This window comes from Amborella trichopoda, chromosome 12 (assembly GCF_054954075.1).
Source record: "Amborella trichopoda isolate Santa Cruz 75 chromosome 12, AtrichopodaSantaCruz75HAP2 v2.0, whole genome shotgun sequence".
In the NCBI taxonomy this organism is placed as follows: Eukaryota; Viridiplantae; Streptophyta; class Magnoliopsida; order Amborellales; family Amborellaceae; genus Amborella; species Amborella trichopoda.
The window spans coordinates 5,331,302-5,355,229 of NC_142347.1; the positions used below are offsets into that span (position 1 = coordinate 5,331,302).

The 23,928-nt window shown below is 42.1% G+C and overlaps 1 protein-coding gene across 2 annotated transcripts in view; it reads left to right on the forward strand.

Annotated features, from left to right (window-relative positions):
* Positions 1 to 22,346, forward strand: part of LOC18433675 (uncharacterized) — a 29,977-nt gene extending 7,631 nt beyond the window's left edge. The window contains exons 3-8 of one of the 2 annotated variants that reach the window (XM_006843757.4): positions 2,252 to 2,318; positions 18,605 to 18,651; positions 20,877 to 20,964; positions 21,593 to 21,726; positions 21,890 to 21,988; positions 22,074 to 22,346. In XM_006843757.4, the coding sequence (XP_006843820.1) occupies positions 2,252 to 2,318; positions 18,605 to 18,651; positions 20,877 to 20,964; positions 21,593 to 21,726; positions 21,890 to 21,988; positions 22,074 to 22,157 (519 nt within the window). In that variant the 3' untranslated portion in view covers positions 22,158 to 22,346. The remainder of the gene's footprint in view (positions 1 to 2,251; positions 2,319 to 18,604; positions 18,652 to 20,876; positions 20,965 to 21,592; positions 21,727 to 21,889; positions 21,989 to 22,073) is intronic. The other variant, XM_088852719.1, reaches the window with a different exon arrangement.
* Positions 22,347 to 23,928: the final 1,582 nt, after the last annotated feature.

Consider the following 23,928-nt stretch of genomic DNA (forward strand, 5'->3'; position numbering starts at 1 on the left):
TCCAGTAGAGCCCTTTCGGCTGATCAACTCCAATGGAGAGGTTTCCATCTTCCAAACCAGTTCAAAGAGGTCGAAAAGTCAAACAACCACCTCTTCATTGTGTGGTAGCGACCCATCTTTAGGCAAACTTACTACAAATTTGGCCTGGGAATGGTCAACGCGCACAATCCAACAATTGTTTCAAGCCTTATTTTCCCCTCCATACCCTGCAATGGACCTCTTTCTATATCGAGCCTTAGTGTTGGCCATCATCTGTCATCTAGCTGGGAAGGACTGACCGCATATTTAAAGGGAAAAGATTGAGCCAACTGGCTTTGCAAGACCACATCAAATCTACCACCATTTTTTTGAGCCAAGAGACCACATAGGACGCCAAAATTTCTCCACAAACGATTATGTTTCAAATTGGATGAATATCCTTTCCTTCAGCCTATTTAGACCATTGGAACACGGGTCCAATGGGCTTAACGTCGACGGTGCTCTCAATGCAACTTCCCATCTAGTAGGCATCCTTAGAGACAATCAAGGAAATAATATCTCCTATTATTCAGGGTACATAGGCATTGTCGCCTAATCAATGGCTGAAACCATCAGACGCCTCGAAGGCTTGAAAGAAGTCAGCCAAACCAAGGACGAAAGCAGCCCACTCATTGCTGAAGGAGACTAAAGAATGTCAATGTTTGGGCATCCAAAAGAGCTCAAAGCCCACGGGGATTAGTTCCTTTGTATATAGTATTCGGTGTTTTGAGTCGTGTGATTGAGGGAGTAATGTACCATATGCTCGTGCATGAGCACAATACATGTGCTCAATCGTTGATTACAAACTTAGTCAAAATGGGAAATCTAGCCAATCCTTGAATGTTAATAGTATAGATTTTCGAAGGGTAAATCTTGCCCAGCATCGAGTGCTAGTTTAGAGAAGGGTACTGTATAATTAAGGTATAGTGGTGCACTGTATACCACAATAATGTTGTTTACTGAATTCGGTATGAGATCTTGCTCCAAAGAGATCAAAAATTCAAAGGCTATCTCAATGCCATGAATTTTTATGACATTGATACCTTGGAACTGGATATGGACAGAGTTAAACATGCTATCTAATGGAACTCACTCCCAATTTACAATATAGGGAAATAGTGTTCTTCGGAAATTTTGATCCTAAGAACGGCACATCATGATCCCTTTTGGTAGGGAACTCGCTTCCGTCCAGATAGTAATGCGCTCTGTAGAAGTCATGGAACTCGCTTCCATCCCCAGGCCATGTACGGAGCTCACTCCACCACTAGGTAACTTCGAGCTAGACTCGCTTCGTGCTCCCGTTCCCATTCTCGAAACTACTCACGTTCCGTTCCCGGTAACTAAGATCTTATATATACTTGATAATGAGATTTTGTTTTTGATGTCATACTAATTTGTGGAAATCGAATTGCCAATTCTCTTTCACAAATAAGTGTCAAGCTCTCACACTAGGAGAAAAGCAAGTTGTGTAAGAATCCCTAAATTTTACAATATATTACTTAGTTGGCATGATATCTACGTCGACCCCATGTTGATCGAATCCCTTACGGTGCACCTATGAACCCTGACATTTGATGTTGTTGATTCTGGATTCCAAATAACTCAGATAGATATTCTTAAAATTGGCTAGATTCCATGTTGATCAAATTACTTATGAATCATGGTATTTGATGTAGTGGAAACTGGATCCCAAAAACACTGGATCGAGATGCTATAAAGGTGAAAGTGAGATTCCTAACTTTGCGGAATCAGGATTCCATGAAGAACTATTAATCGAATTGCCGAATCGAGATTCTGAAGCGGAATCACCACCTGGGGTGGAAGATTCTGGTAACTATGCTTCAAATCAGTTTAGCAAGTTAATCCTCATCCTCCATGGATAGAGGTGTCATTGAACTAATCATTGATTTAATCGCATTGATGTGACTTACTCTAGTCAGCAGGTAAGGTGGTGTAAATTGATTAATGAACTCTTCTGTAGTTTATTATGGTAGTAAGACTATTTTATGCTCTGATAACTATTATTCAGTTTTTATTTGTTGGATTTGTTACTTGTCATCGAAAATTTCTGTGCAAATTGTTCTCCTTTATTAGTGGATCATTCATCCGGATGCTTGATGATCCCTCCATGAGTCTCTTTAGCAAAGAACTATTGCATTGATGTGTTAAGAGATTTTTTCTCATGCAAGAATCAAGACAAAGCTACTTGTATAATATATGGTATCTTCTGCAGCTTCCAGGAGATATTGAGTGGCACTTCATTGGGCACTTGCAGAGCAATAAAGCAAAGACTCTTGTCAGTATGTCCTTAATTTCATATGATTATCATGGGCTGATGCGTATCATTCAAAAAGTGCATATAAGCTGATTCTGACTGCTAGTAAACTGTGATGAAAAGAATCCAAATCTATAAAACTGCAGATTATGGGAAAGATAAACTACAGCTATTTGCTTTATTATTATGTAATATTGATTGTTTTCATATTTTTTACTGTTTAACTTGTCTATTTTGTATTATCGCTCTTCTATTTATGTTTTTGGTGCTTATCTTTTGTTTGTTGAATCTATTCCTTGATTGGGGTCTCTGCAAGATAACTGCCCAAGAGAAGGAAAGGGAAAATAGAATGTAGCTTATGGGGGAAAAGATTAAGAAATCACCACTACGTGGTAGCTTGGTGTTGATTGCTCTTTTGTGTTCCAATGTTCTTGCATTAGTTCAATTTGTAAAGATTCTTGAAGAGGACCTCAATTTGTGCTCAAAAGTTCAACTCTGCCTTCTGCTACCCATACAACTCTAGGTGCTGGGAACTTTGATTTTATTGATCAAAAGAAAGATAATTCAAGGGGGTGCTTGCCATTTATTTCAGGGTTGTGCATGTAAAGGTCACAAACCCATCATAGTGCCTGTGGTTTGATTTCAGGAATAAATGCCCTTTACATTAGGAAGAGTGTGGACTGATGGCTTGAAGGTTCAGTGGGTTAAGGATTGAACATCTTTCACTTTAATTCCTAGTTCTCACATGACTGCAGTTGCATGACAGTTAAACAGGACAAACATGGAAACTTTAAAGATCATTTTTTTTATTTTTTTTTGAAGTGTAAAACTTTGAAGATCCTTCACACCCTGTTTCAGTATTTTTAAGACTCCGAAGTGTGACATAATAGTTCCAAGGGTAGAACACTCCAATTATTAATAAAAAGTACTTCGGGTAGGAAAGAAGCTATGCTAGCATGGGATGTGCCAGGAAGTAGGATTGTAGGTTTACTGACCCAGTTTGCTCACTTGATTTAGAAGCAGATGCCATCACAATAATTAAGCTCTATGAGAAATGGTTTCATGATTTTGGAAGTATATGTGTAGAGATTTTGGGATGTATATCATCATTGAATCAAAAGCCTAAACACAAAAATATATGCTCCTTTTTTTCTATGTGCTGATTGCTGAACGAATAACATGTGGCCCAGCCCTTGGGGACTACTGACCAAAATACTTTGGGCTTGTGTGTTTTCAGCAACTAGAAAGTGACTTCTCCGGGGTCATGAATGTCCCCTTTTCTTGTTTTTATTGCTTTTTTTCAACTTGAGATACACATCTCCTAGAGGAACAGAATATAGTAATCTTAGAAATATCCCCTTCTTTTGTTGTTGTTATCACATTTAGTACTGTCTATCTGTGTCTCTAGACCTCTCACTATTGGACAGTTTTGTTCTTCGCCCATGCAAATACTCAAGTTAATGCAGAGCCTAGAATATCTAGAGCAATGACGAACAGAGGCCAGAGGCCAATTCTGGGGAACTTGATGAAGTAGCATCCCTCCTCCAATCTACTTGGTGCTTGGGAGGTGATTTTAATGTCACCTGCTGGTCCTTTGAATGTAATGCTAGTTACAGAATTTCCCGAGGGATGATCGACTCCTCAGCTTTCATATCCAGAAACGATCTCTTTGATGTTCCCCTCCAGGTTGCTAAATACACTTGGTCGAACCAACGATCTCTCCAAACTGGATCGTTTCCTTTTTAGCCCTCAGTGGGATGCCGTTTTCCTTGGCTCCCATGCCTCTGCTCTTCCTAAACCCACCTACCACAGCCCTATCCTGCTGGATACCCAACCAGCAACTAGAGGTCCCAAAGCATTCCAATCTGAAATGGTGTGATTAGAGGAACCTCATCTTCTCTCCCTTATTCCAATCTAGTGGAACTCCTTTTCCCCCCTAGTCCTTGGAAGAGAGGGCTTCAGAATTTCACGCAAACTCCAGCTTCTCTAACTCTCTTTGAAGGAATGGAGTAGACACCTCCCAGAAACTTCCACACCCAAAAAGCCTCTTTGCTTCAGTCTATCCAGGGCATCGACCCCATGAGGAAGTCAGACCCCTGTGGTTCTGCCCCCCAGAGAGATTGCGGAGGTCCTAGCTCAAACATGACTATTAAATTCTCATAAAAAAAGAAATTTTTTGGCATCAAAGGTCTAGGGTGAAGTGGCTCCATCATGGGAATCTCAATTCTGCTTTCTTCCATAAAATTGCTAATTGTAGGAGACATGATAACATCATTACCAGTATCCAAATTGGAAACTCAACTTTTGACCAACCAGCCCAATTTGAGGGTGCCATGATTGATTAATTCAAACAACTATTTTTTGCCCCTTCTTGCCCCAAACCGAGGATGGCGGACGTTTCCTTCCTCACTCTTCCCTCGGACCAGGCTTCTTGGCTGGAACGCCCATTCTCGGAAGAGGAAATCTTCATAGCAATAAACAATCTTGGCTAGAACCGAGTCCTGGGCCCTGATGGATTCCCGGTGGCCCCTTTCAAAACCTTTTAGAACTCATTCAGGAACAACCTCCTCTCCTTCTTTGAGGAAGTCTTTGCCAGGGGCATTGTCCATAGGGCAATGAATGGCCCACTTTTATTGCCCTTGTTCCCAAACTTGAAAGAGCCGAAGAGCTGAAGGATATTTGCCCGATCAGTCTCATCAACACGTCCTACAAGATCCTCTCCAAGGCTCTAGCTACCTGACTCAGGGAGGTCCTTTGTCACCTCATCTACCGTTTCATGTCTTTTGTTAAAGATCGCCAAATTCTTGACGGAGCCTTAGTAGCCCATGAATGTATCCACTCAAGGCACCTTCTTATGGGGTAATTATTAAACTTAATTGGGAGAAGTCCTATGGCCATGTTGACTGGTCAATTCTGGATGAGACCCTCTCGAGAATGGGGTCCGGGGTGCTATGGTAGACCTGGATGAGAGGTTGCATTTCCATTCCTTACTTTTCCAATCTTATCAATGGCTCTTGTAAAGGTTTCTTCCCCTCCTCTAGGGATCTTTGGCAAGGGATCCCTTATCCCACTTCCTAATTACTATCGTTGTTGAGGTATTCAGCCAATCCAATACATTACTCGTATGTTCCATTCTGGTCTATTGAATGGCTTTAAGAGTGGACCTAAGGGCCCAGTCATCACCCACCTATAGTACGTAGATGACACCTTTGTGTTCTGTAGAGCATCCCATCAGGAATTAGATTGTCTTCTCGTTTTCCTCAAATGGTTCGAGTTTGCCACAGGCTTCAAGGTCAATCTTGCCAAGTCAAAGATGATTGGGGTGGCCTTGGATCTCCAAACCCCACAAGACCTTGCCACCAGCTGGGGATGTGATGTAGAGAAATTTAAGGGAACAGTAAAATCAACAAGAAACAAAGCTAAACACAAGCATAAATCGAAAAGACTACAGGTTTCTTTTCCACACCCAAGCTAGGGTTGCAAAAGCCTAAGCTTTTCTCTCTTTCAATTTCTAAAATCACGTGGATTTTTTTTAAAAATCATGTGGAATTTTACCCTCTCAAGGAATCACACATCTCTGATATAATATAATTCAATATTCAAAGACATTACATATTCATATAATGATTAAAATGACTTATATATCCTAACTTAAATTTCATAATGACAGCTTTACCCCTGTGAACAGTACTCATGAATAGTACTTACAAATGTTACTTATGAAGTAAATAAAAAAATAAAAACCCTATAATTCGTAAATACCCTAGAAATAAACCCTAAAACCAAAACTCTAATATACATCATTTGAAGTTGAATAAAAATAAAAAATAAGAACAATTTTTCCCTCCATCATTCTCCCTTGGTTGGAGAAAACTCATCCTCGAGTTTTGAAGTGTGCTAAGATGAAATTAGCATTAATCCGGCAACATTCTTCAACTCGAATATTGTTGATCCTGGGACTTGTGGGTTACATCACTGATCAAAACATAATGATTAGGCATTGGAATTAAGAAACCCTCGAGGAAAGGGTCACTGTATGTAAATCGAATATTTTTAATCACATAAACTTGTTGAAATTGCATCACTTCAGCCGTGTAACCTTGCTGAATTTGCCTTGACTCAGCTCTAGAACACACCACGGGTGCATCTTTGAGGTCAATCACTAAACCAACACCTTCACCTATTGTTAACAACTTCAAAAAAAAAAAGAAGAAGCACATTCACCTATTAATTCTCCTTTGAGTCCATCTTTTTCCTCGTCAAATGCCAATTCAACCACAAAATCTTGATTATCATCGTATATTAGATCTCCTACTAGATTTTGTTCTTCATCTAAGTATGCGTCAAAGATTGGTGGTAAATCCCAATCTACATCCAACTAATTTTTGATATGATATGCGTCAAAATCGTGAATCTCATCCTCCAAATCGAAAACCCTAGTGTGATGTTCCCAACATCTAGGTCTTTTGTCACTATCCTCATCACTCGACTCCCCATGTGGAGCGCGAAAGTTAAAAGGGCTTGTACTCGAGATCCTCTTGGGCTGAAAGATCTCCGTCTTGCCCGTTATTGAGGCTCACAAACTGCTGCGCCAATTGCTTAACTTGCATTTCAAGTTCCTCAATTCTGTTATCTATGGGATCACGGGGCGGATCTATGAAAATCCCCTTGTATGTCCCCTTGTCTCTGCCATGGGCTAACCATAATCGCAAAGCAAATAATCAATAAAACTGCTGAAATCAGCAAATCTAGGTTGTTTTGGTAAAACTTTGGCCAAAATTAGCAAACTCTAGACCCCATTGTGACTTCTCCTTTTTGTAGTTGACTTAGGGCACGAACAAAGTGGTGCGACAGTAACTCCGTGTACTGCTCTAGTAACTCCATACCGTACTACAATGACTTTGTACATTGGGATAATGGTTTCTTTGTAGATCGCGGGCTCTGATACCAATTTAATGCAGGGAAAATTAAGGCAACAGTAAAATCAACAAGAAACAAAGCGAAACACAAGCATAAGTCAAAAAATCCATGGGTTTCTTCTCCACACCCAAGCTAGGGTTGCAAAAGCCTAGGCTTTTCTCACTTTCAATTTCTAAAGGAAAATTGTTTCATGCTGGACCGCATTTCTACATATGCGGTCTAGAAGTATGAAGCATCCATCTTAAAGATGGATGCAAATATGTGGTCCATCTTAAAACAATTGAAACTAACGGTCCAAATGTTTTCTTAATAGAATTATTATTTCTATATATATATATATATATATATATATATATTCATGATCTCCATGTTAGAGATTACATATCCTTAAAAATTAAGTAAAAAAATCCATCTCAAAAATAGATTTATTTAGGGGCTCGCATTTCTGCTTGTGCGGGCTTGGCCCGCATGCTAACCGTGTCCATTTCTAAAAAATTATGTGGATTTGTTTTTGTAAAAATCATGTAGAATTTTACCCTCTCAAGGCCCCACACACCTCTTATATATTATAGTTCAATATTTAAAGACATTACATATCCATACAATGATTAAAATGACCTATATATCCTAACTTAAACTTAAATTCGTAATGACAGTTTTACCCCTTTGAACAGTACCCTTGAACAGTACTCGTGAATAGTACTTATAAAGTAATAAATAAAAAAAACCCTAGAATCCCTAAAAGAGTAAAATACCCTAGAAATAAACCCTAACATCAAAACTATAATATACATCTTTTGAAGTTGAATAAAAATAAAAAATAAAAACAATTTTGACCTCCATCAGGATGCCATACTGATGCCTTGCCATCTAGCTATTTGGGACTGCCCCTTTGCATTGGTAAAGTCGAAGAAAAGACGATGGGCTCATATCATAGACAAGGTCGGCGGAAGACTAACAGACTAGAAGTGCCGCCTCCTCCTGTCGGCCGGAAGGATTGCGCTCATTAAAGCTACCCTCTCTAACATCCAGGTCTACCAAATGTCTCTCTTCCACATTCCTGCAATAGTGTTCAACTGCCTTAAACAACTCATGGCAAACTTCCTATGGTCAGTAAAGGCCAATAGCAAAACGTTTCATCTCATTTCTTGAGACAAGGTATGCTTACCCAGGCGCCTTGGAGGCTTAGGAATCCGCAGCTTGAGAAAGCACAACACAACCGTGCTTGGTAAATGATCGTGGCGCGTGGCCATCACTCAAACTGACCAACTGTGGATGTAGGTTCTTTGCCAGAAATACCGTCTTGACCCCTTCGAATGGATACTTAATTGCAGGGCCAACAATAGGTCCTCTGGGGCCTGGAAATCCGTCCTCTTCTCCCTGAGTCTCTTTAAAAGCTTCATCCACTTCCATCCTAGGGAGGGTCTGAGAGTCATGTACTGGTCTGATCTATGACTTGGGCATCCTCCTCTCAAAGACCTTTCTCCTTCCCTTTTCCTGCTGGTTGACGATCGTCTCACCTCTGTGGCAAATGAAATGGTCACTTCAAGCATTTAGATCTTCGAAACCGACCTTTCGGAGACCCCTAATTGGCCATTACCATCATTTTTTCTTCCCTTCTCCATAACACTTCCCTTACCCCCCAGGGTTTGGACCTCATCATCTGGTGCCCATCTCCCTCAGGGGTTTTTCGGTCTCCTCCATTTATCATAGGGTCCTACAAATGCCCACCCTTTCCCTATCCCCCACCTCCATTGTTGCTAAGGCAGTATCCTCCATCGCATCCCCTAAAATTCATGTCTTCAACTGGATAGCCCTGTCTAAAAGAGCCCTCATGGTGGACCAGCTTCGAAGGAGGAGCTTTACCCATTCCCAAATAGATGTGTGATGTGTACAGCCGATGAAGAATACAATGCTCACCTCTTTATCCATTGCCCCCTGGCTCAGAAGCTTTGGGGTGCCATTCTCCTACTGTTCCGTTGGCAATGGGTAAACCCCAAATCGATCCCCCTCCTTTTCAGGTCCCTTCAACCCTTCCCTTGGTCCAAAGTCGGTATCCTTATGTGGAAGGCTTCGGTAGCGGCAACTCTTTGGGTCATCTGGACAGAGAGAAACAATAGGATCTTCTGTGGTGAAAGATCCACGTCAGCTGCCATGTTCGACAAAATTAGATCCTTGGTCATCTTTTGGGCAACCAACCACAAAAGCTTCAAGGGAGCCCCCACTCTGCTGTTGTTCAAGATTGGCAAGCTTTGCTTTTCTCAAGGCAGTACCTTATTCCTTGGGCCTCTCTGTGGAGACCACCAGAACCAGGCCAGACCAAATTGAACTTTGATGGCTGCTCCCTTGGCAACCCTAGTCCCATAGGCATTGGAGGTTTAATAAGGAATCATGAGGGTTAGATCCTCTTTGCCTTCGCCAAGCACATGGGCCACCCGGATTCCCAATTGGCCTAGGCTTTAGCCCTCCTTCAGGCCCCCAAAAGCTTCAATCCCTAGTGGAGCCCAATTTTAATAATTGAGTGTAACTTGAAGAATGTCATTCACTGGGCCTCGGGTTCCTCTCGCTGCCTCTGGACTCTTGCTCATTTTTTTGACGAGATTGCTCAGATTTGCAGGCTTATGGTTGTCTCATGGAGGCATATTTGGTGCGAGGCCAACACTGAAGGCGACACTCTCACTAAGGAAGGAGCATGTTGCATGCATCACCATAGCATGGGTTTTGTTGAACCCTCCCTTTAATTGTCTTTTTGTAAACTTTGTGGGAGGGCTTACCTTTTAGACCTACTTCTCATCTACTTACCTTCTCGGTGATTTTTGTACAGGGCCATCTCTTAGTGAAGTAGCATTTTCTCTTTTTTTATAGAGCTCCCGCTCTTTGGGAAGCTTATTTTTTGCATAGAGCTCCCCGTTTGTGGGAAGCCCATCTTTTGAAAGCTTGTATTCCATTACTTACTCAATAGAACAGTCAACTCAAAAAAAAAAAAAAAAAACATGACGAGCGGGGGAAGATTTTTTCATGGAAACCATGGGAAATTGCTCTCTAATTGTTTGGGAGGGAACATTGTCGCTGAGGGGTAGTTATTGATGTTATTCTTGGAACCTAACTTAATTGGTGATGGTATAATTTGATTGTGAGTTGGAAGGGATGGTTGAACATGGACTCTTTGTTTTCTTTGGTTTTAGGTTTTAGGTTTTAGGTTTTTGTTTGCATTTGTATTTGTATTTGTATTATAACTGGGGATCCTAGGGATATTTTAAAGAGTGCCAAGGGGTGACAACAAGGTATCCCTACATGGTCTTTCTTTTTGATGATTATGGTGGTGATCGCTTGTGGACAATTGTGCATGACGTATTGATAATAAGTTTTCCCATGGTGATGGTGTGATGAGAAGTCACATTTGTGGTGATCCAATGGAGAAATAGTGCACCGTATGTTGCTGCAGTGCTATTTTCTTGTAACACTTTCGTGCTCATTTATGGATGTTTGGTTAATGATATCATGTGCGAGTAATTATTGCTAGGAGTAGTATTGGTTAGCTTACATGAGATGAAACTTATGATGTTCGCTACCATTGTCATTGTTTAGCATTCTCAAATGTTTGGAAGTATCTTTTTTTGATAGGAAAAATGGATTTGGAAGGAACCATGCGATATCAGCATCATATGTATTATTCCCTGAGTAATTTGTAATGTGAATTTGACAATATTAGAGGTGATGAAATACTGTTAGCTGTGTAGGCCCATTGCAGATGATGTGAAGTGGTTGATTGGGATAGGCAGATGGCCATAGGGGCTTTTACCGCGAAAATTTAGGGGAGTTTTTAATTGAAACCAACCTTGAGTTCTGGATTCCTTTCAAAGGGAACTTGGCCCAGCAGATTCTGGAGGAGTTCTACTTAACTAAAATGGGGACACCAGTAGGTGTTCCACTCATGCTTTGGCAATTCAGGACTAATTGGTATTGGGGTTGATTTCCTTGTCCCATTTGAAATGCCCCTTGAAAGAAGGCTTCATGAGATTTTTTGTAGAAATATGGTTTAGCACAGCCATTTATGATGGTTGGATCGAGTTACGCTGAAATGGTAAAGTTATTAACCTTCGTGGATGTTATTTTTGTTATTCATTTTGGTAAGAATGGTTTATTTGCAAAGGTTCTGTGAATTTGGAATAGCTAGGGAAAGAATAGATAATATGTGGAAGTTTTGGTGTTTTATAAGATCTTTGTTTGTCTTTGCATTCTTTGTTACACTATGAATTTGTCACCTATTGGACCGAGGAACTTGTGCATGTGTCTTCTTGGGTTTACAGAAATGTTTGTACGGATTTCAACTTGGCATTTTGTATTGGTGCAGATTAGTGGTGCTGGTGGATAGGCTTTCTCTTTGTTGTTCTTAACTTTCCAATATTGTCATTTTTGGTCATCATTGTCAGCAATTTAAGATTGAGTTACTGAAAACACAGGTTAAGTTTTGTTAAGCTCGCTCACTTATGTTCTCCTGTTTTCTGTAGGTGCCAGATAGCATGTTCGTATTTATGTTAACCATATACTACTAATTTTTTAGTCTTTTAATACTGGTATGCTAAGTTTATGAGGTTGAAATTGAATGTCAAACCTTCCCCTCCTCTGTGTTCAAAGGTGCTTGCTGCAACCTTAGAGCTTGGTCTCCGTCTGAAGGGTCTTTTAGAAAGCAGAGAATTTGGCTCACTATTAACCACATCCCTCTCCATGCGTGGTCCCCCTCCACCTTCAGAAAAGTGGTGGACGTCTGTGGTGACCTCGTTTCGATCCATTGGAAATCTCTCGAGACCTTTCCCCTCGGTTCTATGCGACTTCTCCTGGAAGTGTTGGACCCTATCCTCATTCCTTCCAGAGTATGGCTAGAAATCGACAAAGGCTTCTTCCAGGCCTCCCTTCATGGTCGTCGGCTTCTCCCCTCTCCCCATTCCCCCTCCTTCTTCAATCAGCCGGTTCCTCTGCAGCCTTCTGCTCCCTCTTCCACCTCCTGAACCATTATTACCTGCAAGCACTGCCACCCATGGACGCGTTGTCGACAACAGCCCATGCGTCAACCTATGGATCGAGCTCAGGCCTCCAAACTCACTAGGCCCGTTGCCAGCTGGCAACCTCGCCCTGGTTTAGTTACCAAGCCCGGTGCCAAGGCGATTGAGCAACCTTCGGTCGCTCTCCCTCTCCTTGACCTAGTTGCTGATGGGCCGGAAGCTCCGTCACGACTTTCCTCAATCGGTGCTTCTTTTTCGAAGCGCAGACTCGGCAAGGAGCCGCGTGAGGACTTCGCCCAAGTCTCGTCGGGTCATCTCGCGCTACTCGCCCCACTCCCAACTGCACGCCAAGTCCTCTCGAGGGACTCTGGCGGCACATTTAATTCCCTTGTCCGCTCCCTCAGGAAGATGGACACGTCGCCACGGACGCCATCCTGTGCCGATGACATGCTGTCCTCGGGTACCTCCCCCGTATAGCTGGCGCCTTCCCCTTTCCCTCTTGAAACTCCCCTGTTGTTGCCTCTACCTACCCTCTCCCACCTGGTGCCCTCGGAGGTTGACCTTTGCCCTTCCTTCCTGCACGAGGAAGACACGTGCCCTGGCTCCCTGCCTCGTGTTTCTCCTTCGTCCCTTCTTTTTTTCTCTCCATTGCCTCTTGTTCTCCCTCCCCCTGTGGCAACCTTGGTCTCCTCTGCTTCTTCCCATTGTGCCTCCTTTCCGCTTCTCCCTCCCCTCCCACCCCAACTCTTCCTTCGGAGGCAAAGGTCGCTACTTTGGCCCTACTGTCTCCTCCTCCTCCCTCGCCCTTGCATATGGATGACTTTCGGCCCCCTTTGGTGTCACTTCCGTGCCTTCCCCTGATCCCAACCTCTCTGACCCTGTTCTTGTCCCCCGTATGCTGCTTTCCCCCCCGAACTGTTCGTTTCCATCCTTCCCCCCACTACCCCTTGCTTACTTGTACTTGGGTTCTCACCGAATCCCACCACTTCCTCTCCTACCTCCCTTCATACCCCTCCTTGGTTCCCTTTCTCTCAACTTATCGGTCTGGGTTTTCTTACCCATCCCCCCCCCTTCCTTTCCTCCCCTCAATCTCTCTCAGCACAAAGTTCACTGCCTCTTTCTCCTTCTCGCTCGGCACAAAGTTCACTGCCTCTTTCTCCTTCCCTCTCGGCACAAAGTTCACTGCCTCTTTCTCCTTCCCTCTCGGTGGAGCTGGATGCTTCTCGCTTAGCTTCCACTTTTATTTTTCCTCCAATAGTGCCCCCTGCCTCTCCCCCTCCCCCCCCCCAACCCTCACACCTCTTGCTTCTCTCTACCCGTCCCCATCCTCCATTCCTCCTTCTGTTGAACCCCTTCCTCCCTTGCCTCTTGATCTCTATCCCTTCGATTTGGTGCAGCTTTCGGATTCGCTTGAGGCTTGTGAAGTGTCCATCTCTCCCCTCTCAGTGGTCAGCGCAGAGAGGGTTGATGGGGATGGAATCTCCCAAGATCATAAGCCTCCTGAATAACAGGTTGCTCTTATCTCTTACCCTTCGGCTGGGGACATTGCTGAGGGGGTCGACGGGGATGGGAAGCTTTCGAAAGACAATGATTCTCCCATCTCTCCCCCCTTGGTCAGGGACAGAGCCAAGGGGGTCGACGGGATGGGAACGACAAGGAGTTAGCTAGAATGAAAGAGATCTATCGTATTATGGGTTTCCAATACGAAGGTCCTGAAGGTCCTGCGCACTGTTTCCTTCAATCGGAGGCTCAGAGTCGACTCAAGGTGAGCACTAAAGGACAAAGAGAACTCCTCAACTTGTTCTCCTCTATCTCTTATGACAACCCCCCCTAGCTCACCTCCCGCCCCCTGCCTCCTCGTCCTCCGTTAGGAGATCGCCTAGACTAGCCCCTCCTCCTCCTCCCTCTCCTAATTAATGAAGCTCACTTCTTAGAACATTAGAGGACTGGGTCACTCTTCAAAGAGGAATGCAGTCAAGGATGAGGCCTCGAAACCTCTCCTAGCTATCATGGCTCTTATTGAAACCAAGCTTCCTAAGCCCTCCCTATCTCAGATTCGTCAAGTCTAGGGTCGTAGGCCCTGTCAATGGGTGGTGTTACCTGTAGATGGGGTTTCAGGGGGTATCTGGGTGATCTGGAATCCCTCTGAACATTCCCTTGTCTCCTCCCATATAGGGGACTTCACTGTGTCTCTTCTTCTTTCTCGTGTTTTCGATGGGCTACTTCGAAAATTCTCAGCTGTCTACAGCCCCTGCTTAGCTGCTCTCCGTCCTCGTCTTTTTTCGGTGAACTGGGATGAAACCTTCCCGGGTTCCCATGCCATAGCCCTGGCCAAACCCAGCTCCGACCACTGCCCTATTCTTCTCAAGACTCATGCCTTTTGTCGAGGCCCAAAACCCTTTCGTTTTGAACTAGCCTGGCTAGAAGATAAGTCTCTTCCCACTCTCATTCTTGCCTGGTGGAACTCCTAGCCAGGTCTCGAGCAGAGCAAGTTTCCGCCTCCAAATCAAAATTCAACGACTTAAAGCTTCTTTGAAGAGTTGGAGTAAATCCATCCCTGGGAATTACAGCCAAACCAAGGCTTCCCTCCTTGACAGTGCAGAGGAGTCACAACCCTTGAAAGATACTGAATTCGATTTGAGGAGCCAATTGAAGTTGGACTACTTCTCCACTCTCAAAAAAGAAGAAATGTACTGGTTTCAGAGATCTAAAGTTAAATGGCTTAAAGCTGGTGACCTGAACACTCAGTTCTTTCACCAGATAGCAAATTGTCGTAGGGGAGAGAATACTATTTCCACCATCAAAGTGAATAATTCCTAACTGGTTCAGCCTAATGAAATTGAACTAGCTATTCTTAATTACTTCCAAGCTCTCTACTTTGCCCCTTTAGGCCCCAGACCTGTTATGGCTAACTTGGATTTCCACTCTCTTATGGATGCCCGTGCTCTATGGCTTGAGAGACCATTCCAAGAAGAGGAAATTCTTAAAGCCTTGGAAGACTTACCCAGTGACGAAGCCCCTGGTCCTGACGGTTTCCCCTTAGCCCCTTTCAAAATATTCTGGAAAACTTTATGCTCAGATTTTCTGAGTTTCTTCGAAGAGTTTTTCCACTGGGGTATCTTACATAAGGCTATCAATGCCACTTTCATAGCCCTAGTACCAAAGGTGGAAGGGGCCGAGGATCTTAAGGGCTTCCGGCTTATAAGCTTGCTAAATTCCTCTTACAAAATTGTGGCCAATTTTCTGGCCTTAAGGCTGCAACAGGTCCTCCCATCCCTCATCTCTCAATCCCAATCTGCTTTCATCAAAGACAGACAAATCCTAGATTGAGCTTTACTAGCCCACGAGAGCATTCATTCCAGGCACCTGTCCAAAACGCCGAGGCTCATCTTTAAAATTGACTGCGAGAAAGCCTATGCCCATGTAGATGGGTCCCTCCTGAATGAGGTTATGAGAAGAATGGGGTTCAACATGCGATGGAGAAATTGGATGAGAGGTTGCCTTTCTAACCCCTACTTCTCGATCCTTATTAATGGCTCCCCTAAAGGCTTTTCCCCCTCCTCGAGGGGATTACGCTAAGGGAACCCTCTGTCCCCATTTCTTTCTACTATTTCGGCAAAAGTCTTCAACGGTTCCATTTCTCACCTTTTCCAAGCAGGTCTCCTATCGGGCTTACAAACCTCTTCTTGAGGCCCTGTTTTGTCCCATCTACAATACGCAAATGACACACTGGTATTCTTAGATGCCTCCCCACAAGAAGTTAAGTATTTGAGATTGTATCTCAAATGCTTCCAAGAGGCCACGGGTTTCAAAGTCAATATGGAAAAATCTAAAATGATGAGGGTTCACATCTCCAATGCTGAAATTAGGAATCTGATTCCGTCATGGGATTGCAAAGTGGAGGATCTCCCCACAAGGTACCTAGGTTTGCCTTTAGGCCTTGGAAAACCTAAAAAGAGGCATTGGTCACACGTTATTGACAAAGTTGACTGGCGCTTGGCGGGTTGGAAAGGAAGATACCTCTCTCAGGCAGGTTGCACTACTCTTATTAAAGCAACTCTAGCCAACGCTCCGGTTTACCTTATGTCACTTTTCCAAATGCCAGTCTTTGTGGCAAACCGGCTGGAACAGCTAATGAGAAACTTTCTGTGGTCGGGCCAAGCAGAGAAATATAAGTTCCACTTGATTTCTTGGGATAAAGTTTGCCTACCAAAGCAACAGGGGGGCCTAGGGATTAGGATCCTTAGAAAACATAACCGAGCCCTCCTAAGTAAATGGTGGTGGCGTCTCGCAACCCAGACTGATTCCCTTTGGGTTTGAGTTCTGCACCATAAATATAAGATGGCCGAACTTGGGAGTCAGATTTGAGAAATCTCAACAAGGCCTCAGGAACGTGGAGATCTTTCACTTCTTCCCTTTCTTTCTTCAGGAATTTCATTCGTTTCTACTCAAGGGAGGGTACAAGAGTACGCTTCTGGTCGAATACTTGGCTCGGTCCTGTACCCTTCTCTACTCCATAGCCCTGAACAAAGAAGCTACAGTCGTAGAAGCAATGGCAGTGGTGGGAAACCGAAGGGTGTGGAACCCGTCTTTCAGAAGGAATCTATCAGATGAGGAAACGTCACACTTTCTTTCTCTATCCGCAACCCTTCATAACTCCTTCTTAGCAACACATGGGTGGGATTAGCTGATTTGGTCTCTCACTCCTCACTCCCTCCGGTACTTTCACTGTTGCATCTTTTTACAGAAGACTGATACAACCACCCACTTTCCCTCTCAACCCCCCTTCGGTGTTATTTAAGGTGTGGTCTACAATCGTACCCCCCAAAAAAAGAGGGATTCCCATTCCCAATAGATGTGCCTTGTGTCTGTGCGAGAAGAATCGAACCCCCATCTCTTCCTTCACTGCAACATGACCCATGGTATCTGGGATCAATTGTTGCAGCGTTGTGGAGTTCAATGGGTTATACTTGCGACAGTCAAGGATTTGCTATCTTTCTACCATGTTTCACACTGGCTGTTGGCTTGTAGAACACTATGGAAGGCTGCTGTGGCAGCAATCGTTTGGACACTATGGAATGAGAGAAATTCTAGGATTTTCCAAGGAAAAGCTACCGAAGGTACAGCCTTGTTGCGCAAAGTTACGTCCTTAGTAACTTTATGGTCTTCCAATCATTGTATCTTCTCAGGGTTCCCTGCCAACTCTTTCCTCTACAACTGGAAGAATATTATGCTCCATCGTCCCCACAAGGCCCAAAGATCTCAGAACTGGCAACCTCTCCCTCTAGGTATTATTAAACTCAACTTTGACGGGTGGAACCTTGGTTCATGCCGGGGCGGGAGGAGTGTTCAGGGACCATCATTGGGCAATTTTGTTTACGTGTTCCAAATACCTTGGCATTCAAGATTCTCAGTATGCTAAGGTGAAGGCCCTTCTATTGGGCTTGAAAACCTTCAATCCGTCTTGGGGACAAAACCTTGTTGTGGAAGGGGATGCTAGTAATATCATTTCATGCGCATCTGGGAGAGGATCTCCCCCATGGTGTCTTGCTCCTATTTTTTATGAGATCACTGATATTTGCAGGGATATGGATGTCTCTTGGACGCATACCTTGAGGACGCCAAACGGCTTAGCTGATCTTCTAGCAAAGGACGGGGCTAGGGCCCACACTGAAGAACTCGCCGGGTCACATGCCATCTTTGACCTTGACCACGGAGGGACCAGGGAGTAGCAGTCCTCGGCCAACTATTTTTTGACTTGCATCACATAGACTCTGTGTAAAGGGGCAATACCATAAGTCCATTTTTGTATACTCATTGTATATCTTGTATCACCTTGGGCAGTCCATCTAACCAATTTTGTATAGGGTTGCTGGACAATTTTTTGGAGAGTCCCACTGCAGAGGGACTCTCGGTTTAAAAACCTCTGTAAATCTCCCTTTATAGCAATATAGTTAACTTTTATCAAAAAACAAAGAAATTGAATGTCAAACCTTGGCCTAACTGGGCCATGTGTCAAACAAAAACTTAACTTTACTGTTATAAGATTGAGCGTCTCTTCTTCTATGTGCTAATCGGCACACTTGGATTATGATTACGTTGGGATTTGTATGTGTTAATCGGCACTCGTGAATTATGATTATATTGGGATTTTCCTAATAGATCACGTCACTTTCACTTTATTAAGTTGTAATTTGGAATGTGAAGGTTTAATATTTTTTTACTTATTTAAATGTAAACATTAACTCAATGTATGCAACAATATGTATTTCTTGTGAGCAGTAGTTCGATTACATTTGTGTTTCGTCATTCTATTTTTCTAATTATCTTTCCAATGAAAGAGCCACTGATGGGCTTTGTTTTAATGCCCTTCCTTTCTGATGTGCAGCTAGCGTGCCAAACCTAGACATGGTTGAAAGTGTAGATAATGTGAAGGTACTGTGTTGGTCCTTTGTTTTCTTCATATTTAAATAATTTTTGGTGGATCATTGTTATGCAGAGGGGAAAGGAAGTGTTTGATTGATGCATGTGATTTTATGTTCCGTGTCTTAAGTGGGTTCCGGTAATTGTTGTTTAAACATATAGACATCTTTTTGAATTGCAATATAAAATATTTATTGGCAATGATCTATGAAATATGCCCCACATTGTGCGTGTTGCATGCCACCCCAATGCCACCCTCAAAAGGACTATCCAAATGAGATTTCTGCATACTTCAATTTTTCTGTATGCCGCCCTCAAGAAGACCATCCAAGATGGATTTGTTGATCCCAAGCTTTTGAATGATCTTAAGAACACCAGATTAACAATTTAGCAAAAGAAAAGAAAAGAAAAGGAAATGATTTTGATCACATCTAACAAACGTGAAAAAAGGGCTAGGCGGTGTTGGCATTTTCTTTTTGATTTTTTTTCCCCTTTTTTCCTTTTTTGTTTTTTTTTTTTTGGGGTGGGATTTGTGCTCCTAGGTGCTTGGTGGGCATTGAGTTCAAGGTGCCTAAACGACAAACTCCAAACACATAAATATGCATATAATTGTTTAATTTATGTTATGGAATGCAAGTTTAATAAGGATAGGAGTAGAGACGAGGAATTAGCTAACATTGACTTCCAAGAAATACCAAAAAGAGTGCATTTTCGATATCTTGGGTTGATAATCCACAAAAATGGAGAGATTGGGGAAGATGACGTACATAGAATTAGAGTTAGGTGGGTGAACTGGGCATGTGCAACCGGAATTTTATGTGATCGCCACTTACCAATGTAAGCTGAAGGGCAAGTTGTATAAAACAGTTGTGAGACCAGCTTTGCTCTATGGAGCAGAATGTTGGGTGGTAAAGAAACAACATACCCATAGATGATGATGTTGAGATGGATGAGAGGCAAGATAAGAAGTGGTAGAATTCGAAATGAGCACATTCGGTAGGTGTGGCACCAATAGGCTATAAGATGAAAGAAAGTCTACTTAGGTGGGCTGGCTATGTGTGGCGTAAAACCAATACAACACCAATACCTGTTAGGAGGTGTAAGCTAGTTCATGTGGATGATTAAAAAAAGGCAAGGGGTAAGCCTAAAAGGATTTGGTTGGAAGTAGTGAGAAGAGATGTAGGGACTATGGCCTCATTTAGGGTATGACCCTTAATAGAGCAGAATGACGGATCAGGATTCGAGTAACTCACCTCAATTAATTGGAAAAAAGCTTTGACGATGATGAGAAACCCTGAAACCTATCCTAGACCTTTCTAAACCTAACCAAAGCCTTCTTCATAACTCTTAACCTTAGTTCTACTTCCATTAGATCTCCTATCCAATTCTATCTCAATGGGGGAACCTTCATAAGACCCAATACCCTCTTGTCCTAACCGTTGAAGGGCCTAAACCCCTTTAGGACTCTTATTCCGAACCAAATTTTTAAGCTCCAAAACAAATTTTTAGATTGATCTCTAAGGTGCATAAAGATCACCAAGTTTTGAGGTCAAACAAATCCTCCTAACTATAAGTCTTGGGGCTCATGGTGATTTTCTATAGTATTGAGCCATGGGGTTACTAAATCTTTTCCCTATACACAAACTCACGCAAGGAATTCTCTCTCAGAAAGTGTTCTAAAATTCTAGTGGCAGGGTATCTAAATTGCAGAGTAAATGTAAAAGCATAAATTGATGCCACGTAATATACTACTGTCAAGTTGTGTCCAATATAGAGATTTTTGTGCAGTTCTTCTGATGAGACCTAATTCTTTACAAGGACTGGGTTTGGTAGTTTTGATCATTTTATCATGGCACATATTTTTGCAAGGATGTTTTATACTCTATAGCAGTTGCAAAACCTACAGTACCTGTTTTCTTTTCATTGTTCTGCTTTATACTGACAAGTCACTTTTGAGTGGCATTTTTGAGACTATGTTTTAAGGAGACTCATGCCTTGAAAGGATGTACAACAGTTTCCATGTGCTTCTTGGTTTATTGTAAAACATCACTCATATACACTGAGAAAAGTGTTAAATATTTGTAGTAGACTTGGTCGGTTTTCTTCTTGGTAGAGATTGGATTTGGTAATTCTCAGCTCTAGGTTACGCATGTTCCTTTTTCTGCTTACCTTCCTTTTATTTGTTGGGGTATTCCAATATATTTACACCAGACTGCTCTATGTGATATGCTTTCCAGTTGGCAAATTATTTGGATCGTGCTGTTGCGGGTGTGGGAAGGAAGCCTTTGAAGATCCTTCTCCAAGTCAATACCAGTGGGGAGGAGTGTGAGTAATATGTTCTCCATCTATTCTTTGAAGAGATCTTTCGATCCAAATTTGTGATGAGGAATGGACCTGCAAATACTGTTTTATGTGAAAATTTCTCGTCATTGACAAAAATGGAGGGAAATTTTCTAGCATCTGGTGCAGCACCTTACTGTCTTTACAATCTGTCGAGAATGTTGTTGGCTGGCCAGTCAAATGGCTGATGATGACAGTGCGTGCGGTACTTGGTAACCAATTTCAGACTCCAGAACTTCCGTCTGATGGTGAAGTTTTATCTTGTCAGTAGTGGGTTGCGGTCTCCATCACCATAGATCATGGATATTCATGTTACATTGGTGTACATTTTATCCGTAGTCCATTGGATCATGTTAGATTTTCTCTTCATTGGAATGGTTGCAAACCAACCTTCTAGGGTTAGTGCTGCCACTGGAAGTTTGTTAAGGTTTTATCTTTTGGGTGAACAGTTTTTTATGTTCTGTTATGAAAGTTTTTTAAAATTTTTTGGTAAGTTTTGTTTGAAAATCTTGTTGTTCCATTATTATATAAGAGATGAAGTGATGGCCTTGCATTGGTGATCTTTTTTTGGGTAAGAGCATCGGTGATCTAACAAGATGATGTTTCTCCACAGCAAAATCTGGTGTTGAACCCTCAGGTTGTGTAGAACTTGCGAAACATGTTAAGCTGGGCTGCCCAAACCTTGAGTTTTCTGGGCTGATGACAATTGGGATGTTGGACTATTCCTCTAAGCCTGAGAACTTTCAGGTGCAATCTTTGAGTAGAGTGCTTGGTTGGTTGCTTGCATTTTATTTATACTGTTCCCTTTGTAGGATATCTTTTATGGGCTCCTTCTTGGGATATATTTACTAGACTTATTCATGGTTTATATGGGTAACATCAATGGTGATTTTACCTGTTGGAGGGACAGGCATTGGTAGAGTGTAGAAATGAGGTTTGCAAGGCTCTTGGAATAGCAGAGGCTCAGTGTGAGTTGTCAATGGGCATGTCAGGCGACTTTGAGCAAGCGGTAAATAAATTCATTTGGCATTTTGTTAAGCCTCATTGTAGTTTCCATAAACTTCACTAATTTATTGATTTGGTGTTCTCTCTAGATTGAAATGGGCAGTACGAATGTGAGGATTGGTTCGACCATATTTGGAGCAAGAGAGTACCCTAAGAAAGAGGAAAGCGAATGAAACAACTTTATTATAAATCTTTACATCATCATGACCAGGGTAAATCAAGCTCATTGTGCATCAAATACTGGCATTGGCATATGTAATTTCATATTGGCATTGGCATCTGTAATTTCATAAGGACATGGAAAATTATTTTCCCACCTGTGCATTTAATTGAGAAAATATTAATGTACCATTTTCTTGTTCTGTACGGTTCTTAGCCCTGCTTCCTCCCTAGATGCTGACGTAGGTTTGAGAGAGGTGTCCAGCTTACTATTCATTGTTCATTGTTCCGAAAGATCTAATTTCTCAGGAAGCACTATCGTAATGTGTTGTAGGATTTCTTCTCATGCAGTAAATCATTTTGTTCTTTTTGAATGTGAATCAGCAGAATAGTGCTTGAATCGATGCATTAACATTTCTATAAAAATACTGGTTTTCGGATCATGGAACATTCTGAAAATGATAAAAGTGAAACATCCTTGAATTGTAATGTGCCTTACAATTGGAACTTAAACAAGATATTGTGGGTAGGCCTTGATTTGGTATAGATTGACAGCTTGTTTGGTTGCAAATTGTAGTCTGATATGAGAAATGCACTGCTTTTTTGTGATGGATAAAAATATGTATTTTGTGTCTTTCCACTCACATAGCAGTGCATCTTTAAGTGCATGCACATGTAAAAGCAGGTAAAAAGCCATCTCAAAGCGGCAATGGACACACGATTTGTCCATTAACACGTCAGTCCAGCCGCCATGGTTTGGGGTGGCATGCAGACAAGCCTGATTTTTGCAAGTTAAATGGCATACCTATTAGGAGCAGCAGGCGCCTCATTGGTGAATGATATTCATATCCACTCTAATACTTATATTTTAGCTTCTGGGGACAGTTTCAGTGGTAGGATTCGAACTTAAATATAACATTGTAATCCTAACAAGTAAGCTATTGAGCCGTGCATTGTACGTGAACTCATAAGAGTATATATGAAAAATATATAGGTCGAGGCTTTTGCTTTTTGAAACACAAGATATATTTTCTGATAATAAGGAGCTTTTTTCTTCTTTTTGTAATTTTTTTCAGTAACCTGTCTTCATTGTTTAAACTCACAACCTCTAAAGTCGCAACATTAAGTACCTTTCCCATAAATCTATGGGCTTGAGCTTATGCGTCCTATTTAGCTTTTGCCTTTGATTTTTTTTTTTCCCTGTAAAGTTTTGAGAGACTCTATGGTGTTCATGAAGATCTGAAAGTTCATTATGGACTCTGAATTTTTGTGATTGGTATGGTTAAAGAGGTGTTAAAAAGACTTTTTAGGTAAGGGATCTTCATAATGCAGATGGAGAAGTTTATGAATACTTTACCTTCTTTCCAGGTTCAATAAATCCTTGTGAGTTCTAACTTAAAAATGACACTGTTGGGGATTTGGTTCATTGTCTCCAAAAGCATCTTTATTTAGTTAGGTTTCATCATATGACATTTGTTCTAAGCATAGTTGGGAAAAGGATTGATGATGATGATAATGGCGATAAAATATGCGTCTAGGAGTGATCTGTGTCTGAGTTACGTATGTTAGAGATGGATGTTCTTATATATTTCTTGCCTACCGTAGCTTCTTAATGAAGCTTCATTGTCAACATTAAATTTTCTTAGTTTTGTCGTGTTGGTACCTACATTCTCCTGGACCCTCATATTGAAGTTTTTAGTATTCTTAATAATGACTTTTAGGCAAGAGCCGATACCTCTACAATAAACACAAGAAAACATGAACTCTTGACTTATTAATGGGATT